Raw genomic sequence first — 15,284 nt, forward strand, 5'->3', positions numbered from 1 at the left:
TTTTGTTGTACTGTTTCCCTTCTGTTGGTTTGTCTTGTCCAATTTCAAGGTGATAGTTTGTTATATCTTATATTTTATTATTATTTTGTAGAAAAAAACCTGTTCTAGTCTAATAAGAGACAGAAATGGAGTGGATCAAAACAGGAGGAAGATGGGGAGGAATAGGGAGGAGTAAAGGAAGGGGAACAATTTTCAGCATATATTATGAGAGAAAAGAATTTATTTTCAATAAAAGTAAAAATATAAAATTAAAACATTATATCAAAAATAAATAAAAATAAAAACAATTTTAGAATTGAAAGAAAATGATAACAGAACAAATCGAATTCTATGGATCACAATGAAAGTAGTTCTAAAAGGCAAGTTCCTGGACTAAGTACCTAAAAAAAACAACTGGGAAATCTCAAATTAATAACTTAATGACACACATGAGATCCCTAGAACACCAAGAAGAAATAGTAACAAAAAGGAGTATACAAGAAGAAATAAAGCCAGGGGTCAATTTAATGAAATAGAAACAAAAATTTTATAAAGAAACAATGGAACAAGGAGCCGTTTCTTTGAGAAAATCAACATGATTAACACACCTTTAGACAAATTTACCAAAACAGAGAAAGAGGATCCAATTTAATCGACTTGAGATTGAAAGGAAGACATTACCAGAGACATGAAGAAAATTCAAGGAATTATAAAGGTATACTTAAAAAAATATTTATTCAAAATAAATATTTTGGATAGGCCCATAATCTGTAATGAAATCAAAGCAGTAATTAAAAGACTCCTATTATTTTTTTTATTTTATATAAGAGATTTTCTAGTCATTTTACACATCAGCCATGGTTTCCCCTGTCCTCCCTCCTCCCACTCCCTAGCCTTCCCCCACAATCCTCTCCCCATTCCCACCTCATCCAAGGCAAGGTCTCCCCTGGGGAGTCAGCAGAGCCTGGTACATTCAGTTGAAGCAGTTCGTGTCCCCTCTCCCCTTCACCAAAGCTGAGCAAAGTGTCTCAGCATAGGTCCTAGGTTCCAAAAAGCCTGCTCATGCACCAAGTCCCACTGCTTGGGGACCTTCAAGCTATTAAACTGTCTCACTTATCCAGATGGCCTAGTCCAGTTCCATGGGGGCTCCTAAGCTATTGGTTCACAGTTCATGTGTTTCCACTAATTTGGCTATTTGTCCCTGTGCTTTTTCCAATCATGGTCTCAAATCTCTTGCTCATAGAATCCCTCCTTTCTCCTATCGATTGGACCCCTGGAGCTCCACCTGGGGCTTGGCCATGGATTTCTGCATCTGCTTCCATCAGTCACTGGATGAGAGTTCTATCATGACAGTTAGGGTGTTTGGCTATCTGATCACCATAGTAGGTCAGCCCAGGTACTCTCTTGACCATTGCCAGTAGTCTACAGTGGAGTCATGCTGTGGGATGTTCTGTATGTCCTGTGGGAGCCCTTCTTGGGTTCTTTGTGGTGTTACCCAGCAGGTCCGTATAGAGGATGATTAGGACCATGGGCCTGAGTGCAGGTGTCTGAGATGGTCTGCACTTGGCTGTGCTGGGGGATGGTCTGTATGTCAAGTTGTTCTGATTGATCAATAAATAAAACCTGATCGGCTGTGGCTAGGCAGGAAGGATAGGCGGGACTAACAGAGAGGAGAAATAAAAGGACAGGAAGGCAGAAGGACTGACTGCCAGCCGCCGCCATGACCAGCAGCATGTGAAGATGCCGGTGGGCCACCAGCCACGTGGCAAGGTATAGATTTATGGAAATGGACTAATTTAAGCTATAAGCACAGTTAGCAAGAAGCCTGCCACGGCCATACAGTTTGTAAGCAATATAAGTCTCTGTGTTTACTTGGTTGGGTCTGAGCGGCTGTGGGACTGGCGGGTAACAAAGATTTGTCCTGACTGTGGGCAAGGCGGAAAACTCTAGCAACAGAGTCATCTTTGGGGATTTCTGGGCACCTCTCTAGCACTCTGCTTCTTCCTATTCCCATGGGGTTTTCATTTATCATGGAATCTCTTTCCTTGTTCTCCCACTCTGTTCCTGGTCCAGCTGGGATCTCCTGCTGTCCTAATCTCTCTTTCTCCCAACCCTTGCCCTCCATTACCCCCATCACCCCCAGTTTGCTCATGTAGATCTCATCCATTTCTCTGTTGCTGGGTGATCCCTGTGTCTTTCTTAGGGTCCTCTTTACTAGGTAGCCTCCCTGTAGTTCTCAGTTGCAGTCTGGTTTTCCTTTGTATTACATCTAGTATCCACTTATGAGTGAGTACATACCATGTTTGTCTTTCTGAGTCTGGGTTACCTCACTCAGGATGATTTTTTCTAGTTCCATCCATTTGCCTGCAAACTTTATGATGGCATTGTTTTTCTCTGCTGAGTAGTACTCTATTGTGTATATGTACCACATTTTATGTATCCATTCCTCAGTTGAAGGGCATCTAGGTTGTTTTCAGCTTCTTGTTATTACAAATAATGCTGCTATGAACATAATTGAGCAATTGTCCTTGTGGTATGACTGAGCATTCCTTAGGTATATGCCTAAGAGTGGTATAGCTGGGTCTTGAGGGAGATTGATTCCCAGTTTTCTAAGAAAGTGTCATATTGATTTCCAAAGCAGCTGTAAAAAATATTGCATTCCCACCAACAGTATAGGAGTGTTCCCCTTGCTCCACAACATATCCAACATAAGCTGTCTTCAGTGTTTTTGATCTTAGCAATTCTGAAGGGTGGAAGATGGTATCTGAGAGTCATTTTGAGTTGCATTTCCCTGATGATTAAGGATGTTGTGCAATTCCTTAAATGTCTTTCAACCATTTGAGCTTCTTCTGTTGAGAATTCTCTGTTTAGCTGTATAGCCCATTTTTTAATCAGACTGTTAGATATTTTGGAGTCTAATTTCTTGAGTTCTTTATATATTCTGGATATCAGCCCTCTGTCAGATGTGGGGTTGGTGAAGATCTTTTCCTGTTCTGTAGGCTGTTGTTTTGTCTTATTGACCATGTCCTTTGCCCTACAAAAGCTTCTCAGTTTCAAGAGGTCCCATTGATTAATTGTTTCTCTCAGTGTCTGTGCTACTGGTGTTATATTTAGGAAGTGATCTCCTGTGCCAATGCATTCAAGATTACTTCCTACTTTCTCTTCTGTCAGGTTCAGAATAACTGGATTTATGTATAGGTCTTTCATCCACTTGGACTTAAGTTTTGTTACAGTGACAGATATGATCTATTTGCAGTCTTCTACATGTTGACACCCAGTTATGCCAGCACAATTTGTTGAAGATGCTTTCTTTGTTCCATTGTACATGGAATCATCACAGAATTCTACCAGATCTTCAAAGAACAACACAGGCCAATATTTCTCAAGTTATTCTACAAAATAAAACTGAAATAATATTTCCTAATTATTTTTATGGAGCCACTATTATCTTGATACCAAAACCACCGAAACACTCAATAACAAAAGGAAATTATAGAACATTATGCTTTATGAACATATATGTAAAATTCACCAATAAAATAGTAACAAACTGAATCCAAGAACAAAGCAAATAGTTTCCCACCATGATCAAAGTGTCATTCCAGGGATGCAGAGATGATTCAAAATATGTAAATCAATAAACATAATCTACTGTATAAACAGACTGAAAGAAAACAACAAAAAACACATGATCATCTCATTGAATTAAGAAAAGGCATTTGAAAAATCCAACATCCCTTCACGATAAATATCCTGGAAAGATAAGGGATACAATGGATATACTTCAAGATAATAAAGATCATTTACAGCAAATACACAGCCAATATAAAACTAAATGAAGAAAATCACAAAGCATTTTCACTAAAATCAGGAATAAGACATCCTTGTTTTAAGGACATCTGCTTTCTTCCTACCTATTCAGTATAGTACTTGAAGTCTTAGCTTGAGCAAAAAACAGTTCTACAAATTCAATGAAGTGAGCATCAAAATTCCAATACAAATCTTCACCAAAAAAAAGGTCAGCTTCATATAGAAACACACACACACACACATACACACACACACACACACATGACAAAACAAAACAAAATAGCTAAAATAATCTTGAATAATAAAATAACTGGAGACATCACAATCTCATATTTCAAATTGTGTTACAGAGCTATAATAATAAAAAAGCAACAATATTGGCATAAAAGCATATATGTTGATTGATGGAATAGAATTGAAGATGCAGCCATTATCCATAAACCAAGAGAAACATTATTTTTTTTAAAATGAGGCCAAAAATATATACTGTGGATAAGACAACATTTTTAAAAATGATGCTGATCAAACAATAATTATATGTAGAAATATATCCATATCTATAAGCTAGCACAGAACTCTACAATAAATGGATCAAGAATTTCAATGCAAAACCAAATACCCTGAACCTGATAATGTATGGAATAGGAATGAAATCATGGGTACAGGACAATCAGCATATCATACCTTTTCCCATTCATAATGACCATGTAGTGCAGGAGCTTGACAATGGCAACATAGTGGACCAAGATAATGGACACCAGAATAAAGATTTCCTACCAGCAATTGGGCAGTGAAGAGCTGGGTCATGCATTAATTATAGGAAATCTTTTTCTTTGCTACAGCCAAATTTGAGCATGAGAACCGCAGTGGAGGTGCAGATCTGGGTATATTTTCAGTTTTGAATAATTTGAGGACAAGATTACCCATAGGGGGATGCAAAGCTCTCTCAACCTGTAGTTCTCACATAGTAGTGGCAGTTCTACTTTATGTGCCTGGAATGTATACCTACATACTGCCTGTATGAAGTCAGAACAAGGAGAAGGAAATGCCTGTGTTTTACATGTGATTGCCCCCATGCCTAATCTCCTCATCTATAGTCTGAGAAACAGTAAAAACAAAAATTGCAATGCACAGGTATGAGACACAGACATTTCCTTATCCTGTTATTCAGATAGAAATTAATTTTCAATTAGCTCAACATGTTTCATAGCTTTTTAGATAGATTGGACAAATGAAAGACCATCCCTCTAACCACCAGCTAGCTTGTCCTATACTTCATTGACAGAATACATGGTTACAATGGGGAAGGCCCTAAGCTCAGTTTTCCATCACCACAAATACAAAAAAACCAAACAAACAAATAAGTAAAAGCACATGTTTGAACATACCATTTATGCCTCCAAAAACTTACAAGAAATTTTTTTCTCAGAATACATTGCTGTTTACTCTCTCAGGTTTTTGGGGAATTTTTGTAGATTTTTGGTCTTAATGTTTTGTTCCAGCATCTCTTTTCATTGATCTTTTTCCTGTATATTATGGTTTCTAAGCTGTTTTGTGTGTGTGTGTGTGTGTGTGTGTGTGTGTGTGTGTGTGTGTGTGTATGTGTGTGTGTGTGTTTGTGTGTGGTGTTTCTTGTGCTTTTTAATTATTTTTTGTTGTCATTTGCCTGTTTTTTTCTTTTTAAAGAGAGAAAAAGAGCATGCAGTTGGGTGAGTGGGGAAGTGGAGAGGATCAGGGAGGGTATGGGGGCATGATTGGAATATATTGTATGAAATTATTTCACTCAGATAACTTTATACTTACTGCCTGGTGAATTCAAACCTCTCCAAACTGTGATCAAACAAAGAAGACAATAATGAATGGTCATCTTAATTGTGATGGCTCAATCATAATCCCAGGAAAAATTAGAGCTCACTAGTCCAGCACAAGCCCCAGTTTCCTGCTTGCTATGAAGATGCTTGACATGAAAGCTTGGGATGAGTATGTTGTGGAGTGGGCTTCAAAGGACCCATATGGCTTCATTACAACAGTTATTTTAGCCCTCATAGCACTGTTCCTAGCTTGCACCGTATTGTCCTGGAATTTGCCCAACATAATTGAAACCATAGAGAAGGAGCACAATGAAAAACCAACATCAAGAGAACATTGCAAAAGCTAAATGCCTAAAAATGGAATTGAAGGAATGAACAGACTCTGCAACTAGACAAAAATCATCTGGAAAATTCTGTATCTTTGCAATGATTCACTAAGGTTTCATTCAAGTTCATGATAGTATTATTTAGTAAATTAAATCTGACCTCAACACTGTAGTAATTGTTCAGTTTGGAAACAGAAGTTTGTTGGTACCAACTGACAAGTGTTTAACTTAGCATTAATCATACAGGTAGAACACATCCAATGTAAAAATTCAAAACTCAAAACACTGTAAAATCTAACACTTGTGTTCAGACATGACACCAAGAATAGAAAATTCCACACCTCATCTTTTAATAGGTTGCAGTCAAAATACAAGTGTGCTAAAAATACATAAAATTATCTTCAAGCCATAAATTTGGATCCCATTCTCAAGGTATTATAAAATACTCTAAAATAAGGAAAAAAATTAAAACATTACTGGTCCAAAGCATTTTCTCTCCTCAATGTTTATAAAAATCCTTTAACCTGGTAGTCATTTGCCATTTTGCAATTTAAGGTATCTAAGTGAAAACCAGCATGTAGAGAAAAAAATGGTTTCAGATTATGAATCCTGTTTAAATGGTAGTTTAAAATAGGGTTCACTTTTGGACAGAGGATATTAGGAATGCAAAAGAATTACCTTCTGAGATGAAAAGTTTACTCTGGCATAACAAAGATACAGTATATTAATCACCATTTAAAGTCATTATTACTTATTTTTTTTCAATGGAACCATTACTCTTTTTCAAAAGAAAATCTTATTGATGAGTATGTCTATTTGCATTCTTCTGACTTTAGGCTTTACTCAGCTGGTAATGATCAAGACATTTCTGGATTTTAAACTTAGTTTTATATAGGATTCTCATTATCTTGACCAGGTAGAATACCACCTACTGGATCAAATAATTTTTTTTTTGTACATAGAACACTGCCATTTTCTTAAATGAGTAACTAAATATCATGATTTAAAATCAGCAGTGAAAATGTCTAGTAGAAAATGACAACTTGGGTTCAATGCTCCCCCCAAAAAAAAGAGAAAATAGGGAAGAAAATTTTAAAAGGGAAAACATGAAAAGTCTCATCATGGAAGCTGCAGTGTGACACAGTGATTCATACTGTAGACCCCTTTGTTCATATATCTTTACTTCAAGTGTTCATTGAAAGGAGTCATCGGTCTGTTTTGAGGCCTCTGGTTTCTACTACACTATGGATGCTGGGTCTTCACTAGGAGTATTTCTTGGTATCAAATTCTTGCCCTGTGTTGTGGACATCCTGCAGCTTCAGGTCTGTTGGTCAGGTTCCTATATGTGCTCCAACAGGTCATAAATGGGTTGGATTTTGGGGCAGGCCAAGTCATAACCTGGGGTATGGGTTTAGGATGCTGTAGGGTTGGTCTGCCAGATGAGAAAGAGGAACAGTACTCCTGTGTTTACAACTTCCTGTCGGGCTCATGCACACCTGCACTCATAGAGTTGAATCTCCTGATTTTATGACCACAGGGCCTGCTCTCCCACCTGCCCCAGGCTTTGATGGGCACAGGGGCGAGGAGGGCAGCTGGCCCTCATCGATGCTGTTGCAAGACAGATGAGTAATGGGGACAGCTCTCCCATGCTCACAAATTTGGAGCTGACTCACCCACACCTGTGCTAACAGGTTTGGCCTTATTGTGCTGCACTGGTGAGGTACAGGTATGTTGCAGCATGTGGGGGTCAGGGCCAGATCTTCCACTCTTGTTACTTCAGGGTAGGCTTTCCCACCTGCCTTAGACATTGATGGGTGGGAGCAAGGGAAGAGCATCTGCCCATGCCACCAAGTGGCAGGTGAGGGCTAGGGCTAGGTTTCTTATGTTCAGCTTCTCAGGGTTGGTTCACCTATGCTCTCAACACCAGGGTCATCTCTGCTGTGCTGCCCAGACAATGTGCAGGGCTCCTTTCCGGTGTGTTGTCACTGGTCAAGGGGTAATTTCCCTCACCACTCAGCCAGTCCCTCTTCTTTTGTCTCTTCAGATGTGTCTCTGTCCACAGGACCTGAATCATTCTGTCTATTCCCCACCTCCATAAAACACCATATCATACCATACCACACCTTGTTCCCTCTAATAGTGTCCATCTGGGGGGTGCTGCAAGATACCATGTGGGCCCTTGTTTTCCCCTGGGAGTACAGGGTAGACAGCCCAAGGTCTGTCTGTGGGTCTACTTGCTCCATTCAGGCTGCCATGACAATGGGCTGGGTCATGCTTCCTCATCAAAAAGAGATCATTATACTGCTCAATTGCCATGTGCTAAAGTGTTGGGTGGATTCCTGGATGGTGAATTTGACTGAGTTTCATCTAAACAGGCCACATGGCATGAGGTGTGTAGTTTACTATAGTGCAATGGGCCAAGGTTAGGGAACCGGATTCCTGCTTGACTAAGGCCTGTCCACCTTGGCCACAAGGCATAGGGTGGGTCAATATTATTTTATAAAGTGAAAAATATAAGTTTACATATCTTAAATCAGAAAGAAAAATCTCATCTCATATTTTGCAGCTAGAGAAGCTACATGGAGATTTGGAGTTCTCAGGCCAGACAAATAAATTTTAGTACAAAGAAGATTAGAAAAAAGATGAATTCTGCTTCCTTGACTCCATCATTAGATGGAAGAAGAAATTAAGAAAACTGAACAGAAAGAAAAGAAACTTTAAATGTGATAAATTTCCTCCACTCAGTAAAAGTGCCTTCCCCCTAATTGATGTCTACCTGAAGGGCTTAACTACATTGTCTGGAGAAACTATTATGGGAAGCTCTGAGGGCGTGGCTCTGATAGACAATAACTGTAAAACAAGACCATGCATTTGAAAGAGAACAAGGATGGGTTTATGGGAGAATAAAGAAAATAGCTTATGTAAATCACTCCCACAACCCTAATTTTCTTCTCAAACAAAAACTATACTCCAAGGAAGATCTATGAGTGTATTGTGACCCAGGTGCACTACATTTCAAAGAACTTCCAGATTTGTTTAATTTACACAGGATCATGTGTGATCACAGTGGGGCAAACTTCAGACTCTATCACTTCTGCTTTAACACTGTAGACTCGCTAGACCAAGAGCCTTCATTCAGTGTTGCAGTTTGGGTAGTGATGAGGTCATTGTTCATATATTTGGTTGTGACATGGCTAAAAAGGAGAGTTCACAATGAGTAAATTATAAATGTTGATAATTCCCTCATGTAAAGATGGTGGAGGAGAGTTTCAAATATCAATGAAATAGGAATATTAGTGCTATTTATCATGCAAATCCTACTACTCAACCTAGCAGAGCTCAGAAGACAATTTTGATAAAAACCCCGGGTAAGGTAGTTATGACTGAGAGAATAGACCATGAATGTTTCAGTTATCACTCTTTACTGTTAATGGGGACTTACAGTAGATATATAACAGAATGAGGAAATATCAATGAAAATTAAGAATAGGGTTTAGGTGGCAGGAGTCAACAGCAAATACTCAACTTTGAAAGACATAGTTTGTTGTGCCTAGATAATGAATAAGACAGTTGAAACAGAAATCAGGATATTCTGACCTGAAAAGCCTTGTGGCTCACCTCATTATAACAAGCATTTATAGAGTGAGACACAATAATCAGTACTGAATAAGCATTAGAGAGAGTAAATGTGTGTTAGACCAGTAGTGTAATTTTAACATAGGGTTAAGTTTCTCCATTATACGGATCTTATTTCTGCTTCTTTCAAAGCCACATGACGAACAACAGTTGTTTTAATCCTCATGCTGTAATGTTCTATATGGAGTCAATACAAAATGTACATTGAATCCTTTCCTCATTTTCACAGAAATATATTTATTTGTCTTCTGAATGAATTTTTCTATTGAACCATCCCCTAATAGCATCTTTCATTTGAGCATTTCTCAAGGTATAGATTAAAGGGTTTAACATGGGAGTTATCATTGTATAGAATACAGCAACTGCCTTATCAATGGGTAAAGTAGTTGCAGGCCTCATGTACACAAAAATGGAAGGCACAAAGAATAAGACAACCACTGTGATGTGGGAGACACAAGTAGAGAGGGCTTTGTGCCTCCCTTCTGCACTGTGGTTTCTTAGTGAGCACAGGATAACTGTGTAGGAGCCCAGAAGAAGAGTAAATGTTAATAGACAAATAAACCCACTGTTGGCAGCAACAAAGAGACCCAGAATGTGAGTATCAGTGCAGACCAGTTCAAGCAAAGGGTTAAGATCACACATAAAGTGATCTATGACATTAGGGCCACAGAAAGGTAAATCAATAATGAACAGGATCTGTATAATTCCATGAAGAAAGCCTCCCATCCATGACACTCCCACTAGTAGGTTACATATTGTTCGGTTCATGATGGTTGCATAGTGCAGTGGCTTACAGATGGCCACATAGCGATCATAAGCCATCACGGTAAGCAGGATGATTTCAGCCGCTGCAAAGAAATGCTCTCCAAAGACTTGGGTCATGCAACCATTGAACTGGATAGTCTTTTTTTCATGAAGTGAATCAAAAATCAGTTTAGGGTTATTGACAGAAGAATAGCAGGCATCAATAAAGGAGAGATAGGCAAGGAAGAAATACATAGGGGACCCTACCAATCGACTGTGTATAATGGTGACCAGAATGAGCAAATTTCCAACAACAGAGACTATGTAGATGACCAAAAACACCACAAATACAATTGTTTGCATGTTTTGGTTCTGTGTGAGCCCCAGGAGAACAAATTCTGTCACATTCCTTTTCGCCATCTGCTTCATGGAAAAGTTAGTCACATTGCCAGGAAAAATAATGCATCCTCAACTTCATTTAATTTCTTCATTCTTATAATTAATATTTAGATGCTGCTCTGTTGTAAAATTTTATGGATATTGTTATTGTTGTTTCTCATATACAAAAAACAGTTCTTCATACTTTGTGTTAGTCAAGTTGACTCACGGATGACAGAATGAAGATACATGCAAAGAGTACAAACATCAACTTTGTTGTAGACAAAGCTGGAGGTGGAGGGTTTCAAGGAGGTAGAGAATCGAAGTAATGGCCACCACGGTGAAGCAAAAGATTTCTTTCTTTAACTTATGAAATGAGGAACCATAAAAGGTAATTAAAAATATAACTTCCAAACAAGCAAGTTATTTGAATAAGAGGAAACTCTGGGAACCAACATAGTAAGCTGACTTTTGCCTTGAAAGAAACAGAAGTGAGTTCATTTCTCCATCAAATCCAGAGAAGGAAACTGAGGGATTAGACTATTTATCAAGTTTTCTTTTCATCACTTAATAAAGGTAATTTTGCTTGGCAGGGAACAAATACATACAAGTTATGAGTCTATCTTTTTCTAACAAATTAAGAGGATCTGGAAAAATATTCATCTTGATATACCTATCCAAAATAAATATTAATGAGCAATTAAAATGGCCTAACCATGGATATAAAGAAGGTTATGGTAATAATAAAAATGATTTAATAAATGAATAATTGTGTTATTATAAAGTAATCCACAATATTTGACAGTATATATGAAAGCCTTGTAATAGCTATAAAAAGTATTTCTTCTGTGTACTGCACATTATTCCTCATTTCTTTTAATACTTTTAATAACCTTGCTATTTATTTATTTTAGTGATAAGGAAATGATGAATAGGACCATGTATAAGATCAAAGAAGTATTCAATAAAATGACAATATTTACTCTCTCTCTCTCTCTTTTTTTTTTTTTTTGAGTCACAGTTTCTCTATGTAGCTTTGTGCCTAGAACTCACTCTGTAGCCAATGCTGGCCTTGAACTCACAAAGATCCGCCTGGCTCTGCCTCCTGAGTGCTGGGATTAAAGGTGTGTGCCACCACCGGCAATTTTACTTACTCTCTTTTAGTAGTAGTTTCTATAGGTATTTGTTCATTCAATCCCACTTGTATACAAAGTTGCTAATTAATATAATTATTTTCTACTTTTTATAGTTAGTTTATATAATATAAAACCAGAAAAGTTAATATTCCTATGCTGGAAATCAGAAGAAAAATGATAATTTTGATTCTTCTTCTTCTTAATTTTATCTGACAATTTTTAGCAAGTGTTATTCCTCAAATTCTTACCACTAAAACTATATTCCATAATTGCCATTTTATACAAATGTTGGTAATTTACTCTGAATGTGCTTATAATATTTCATTGCATTTTATATGATTTGAGTGATAACTTCATATGACCAATTTTGTCAGTGAACATGTCGATGCATCATGACATATTTACATTCCAAGTACTAAGAAATTCATGCTTTGGATTCCTGGAATTTTTCTTTTATCTTGGCCTACCTTAATGTCACTTTTCTCTAACATTATTATAAATTCTTTTGTAATCCATTAAGAACTACTGTAGCAGTGGCTGAACACATCCATTCAAGGATTGTAAGGAGCATATAAAAACCTGTTTCGCTCTGTCTTTCCTCTCACCTTACATTCATTTCCTGATACAACATGAAGCTGCTTCATCATCTGTCTATAAAGTAAAACCTGCCTTATAATTCATGGTGAGAATTGGTTAAAATAGAAAAACATGCACAACATACAAGTACAAGGCTTCAAGTTATTATTTTTTTTTTGCAAAGATGTATATACTTACCAGATTAGCATGAGTGAGTGTGCAAAACATGGAGAAACATTTGACACTGTCATGAACTCAAGAAGAATCCTCCGCAATCTTACTTTCTAAGAAGTCAAAAAGGTAGGTATCACAGTGAGTTATCTGTGCTTAGAATCAAGGACTTAACAATAATGCAATTAATACTAATCTTTGGAAATTATGAGTGAGAGGTACAACTAATCATTTTTATCCTCATAATTTATTCTCATTATTAATAGAAGTGTCTAAGGACAAAATATATTTCATATAATAGATAGGTGGGTCTTATTAATTGCTTGATTTCTATTAGTTTCAAATTATCTAATGATAATGATAGACATTTATCTGTTGAATTTTAAAAATTAGAATGAAGAGGAAAACTTCTCTGACTGTATTTGAAAAACATTAAGAAGTGATGATTCCCATATATGAAAAATCACAGTATCTAATAAGCACATTTAAGAATCATACCTTAGCAGTTGAAAATGATCTTGACCATGGTTGTGAGTCTTCAGTATTCACTTCAAAACCACCTTCAGTGAGACACTCCCCCCCAGAGAAAAGAAACTTTTACTATGAAAAGATATGAACACATTTGCAAAGAAAATCTTTAAATAACTACTATCAAATAGACATATGTTAAGGAAGTGTCTCCATAAGAAAAATCTTCCTCTGTTCCCTCCAAATTAAAATTATTTCAAAGAAAGCATGAACTGTGATACTTGTAAGGCACTACAGAGAAATAATATTTGTTTCCTGATTCTGGTCCTACAAGGAAGGAGGTAGCAAAACTGCAAAAAACATTCAAATCATTCCACTCCTGGTCAGTCTTTCAGTGAGGAAACATCTGTGCCCTACATTAAAAGAGTATTTAAAGCCGTATGCTTCCAGATTTTAGCAGGTTTTTTTTTTTTATCTGAAACTTGTCTTATGGGGATTCATTATCTCCTGTGATGGAAAGAACTTCTCTTAGAAGCTGGTGTTCTACAAATCTCTATTTGACACTCACTGGGTTTTCAGCTGGGAGCTGAGTTCCCTGTACCTGGATACTTGTTATTACAGTTTTTTTTTTTTTAATGTGAGCTTTTCTTGTTAAAAACCTACATACTAGCAGTACTTAGTACATAACCTGGAACTTGCCATATTTTATTGAGGCTGTCCAGAGATACTCCTGTCCTTGCCCCAGCCTCTAGTCATCCCTTAGCGCTGGGTTACAGGTGCATGCAGACACTACCAGCTTTCAGGTTGATGTTGATGATAGAACTCATCCTTCTACTACATGCTTCCACCCCCTGGCCCTCTAGGAAAATTTTTTCTAATAAAATGAAATGACATTGGTCTTTATCTATTTTAAACTGATTGTTTGAACAGAGATATGTATTATTATGAAGTTATGTTTTATTTAAAATACCTTATTCAAATATCTTATTTAAAATACCTCTCCTATGCATATATCCTATGTCTTGCAACTGATGGAGATTATTTTGGGCAAAATAATATGCAGTAAGAATTTTAATGGCATGGGGAATGTTGATGTGCAACACTGAAATAGAAATGTAAAATGAGAAGCAATGTCACAAATAGGTGTTTCTTCACACACACAGACACACACACACACACACACACACACACACACACACACACGCACACACACTCACACTAGAGTTAAGAAAAATGGCAATGATTTTATACCCACCACTGTAAAACTCTCTATTTTACTGCATTTGGAATTTTTTTATGTTACCTGAAAGAGTAGTTTTAAAAATCAATTTTAATTTTGAGACCAATTGTGCATTAGCTAAACACCAGCAAAGTCTGTCTACTGAGAAAAACAGGGTTTACTTTAGCTATTGTTTCCACCATTCCCCACCCATTCCTTTTCTGACCTCTGACTGGAGATACATTATAGCAATACTGTTATATCAAGTATGGTCAAGTGCTGATGAAGAATTTGTAATGAAACATATTTAGGAATAACTTTAGACATTTAGAAAACTTGAGGGAAAAACATTCCTAAATAAGTAACATACAATTTCTCCTTTGTCAAAACTTACATTCTCATAGTTCATTTGTTATAATTCAGAAACTGGCATTAAGACAGCCCTATCAACTCAACTCTAGAATATATTTGGATTTCATCAGATTTATTATTATTATCATTATTATAATTACCAGTCTTTCTGTAGTCAAGAATATGAACCAAAACATCACACTACATTTTGTTCCTGCTTTCCCTATAAGTCTTCTCACATCCTTAACATTTCCCAATTTTACAGGCTTCTGTTGTTGTTTAAGCCAATAAGAATCAGGTACAATACTGAATGACCCTAATCTGAGCTATTTGTTTTTGGATAATATTATGGAGATGGAAGGTATTCAGTTGAATCATATCACCTCATATAACTTCAGCATCACAGCAAATCAACTGGTTAAAGAAGTGTCTACCATTTCACATCACAAGAAAGTTGCTATCTTCCCCTTCCCTAATCTGTATTTTAAAAATGAACTACTAACTCTAGTTTATTCTCAGTGCAGGTCTATGTGAGTTGAGTCTCACCTTCTTCTATAAGAGGAGTGGTTAGGGAAATTTTTTTTGCTTAAGTATATTTTTTATTTCATTGAAAATAGTTTTTCATATAATATATTTGGTTTATGGCTTTCCCTCCAGCTCCCCCCACTTCTTCTGTACA

General features: G+C 36.9%; 1 protein-coding gene and 1 pseudogene across 1 annotated transcript; one reads left to right on the forward strand and one right to left on the reverse strand.

Moving 5' to 3' along the window:
• The first annotated feature begins 5,743 nt into the window (after positions 1-5,743).
• LOC102917517 (small integral membrane protein 15-like) lies at positions 5,744-5,975 on the forward strand (annotated as a pseudogene).
• Positions 5,976-9,799: 3,824 nt separating this feature from the next.
• Positions 9,800-10,735, reverse strand: LOC102915016 (olfactory receptor 4C46-like). The gene has a single exon (XM_006995004.3). The coding sequence runs from the start codon at positions 10,733-10,735 to the stop codon at positions 9,800-9,802; it is 936 nt and encodes a 311-aa protein (XP_006995066.2).
• Between the last annotated feature and the right edge of the window lie 4,549 nt (positions 10,736-15,284).

Source organism: Peromyscus maniculatus, chromosome 4 (genome assembly GCF_049852395.1).
Source record: "Peromyscus maniculatus bairdii isolate BWxNUB_F1_BW_parent chromosome 4, HU_Pman_BW_mat_3.1, whole genome shotgun sequence".
Lineage (NCBI taxonomy): Eukaryota > Metazoa > Chordata > Mammalia > Rodentia > Cricetidae > Peromyscus > Peromyscus maniculatus.

Coding starts and splice junctions, on each gene's coding strand:
- LOC102915016 (XM_006995004.3), bottom strand. CDS start 10,735: ATGAAGCAGATGGCGAAAAGGAATGTGACAGAATTTGTTCTCCTGGGG.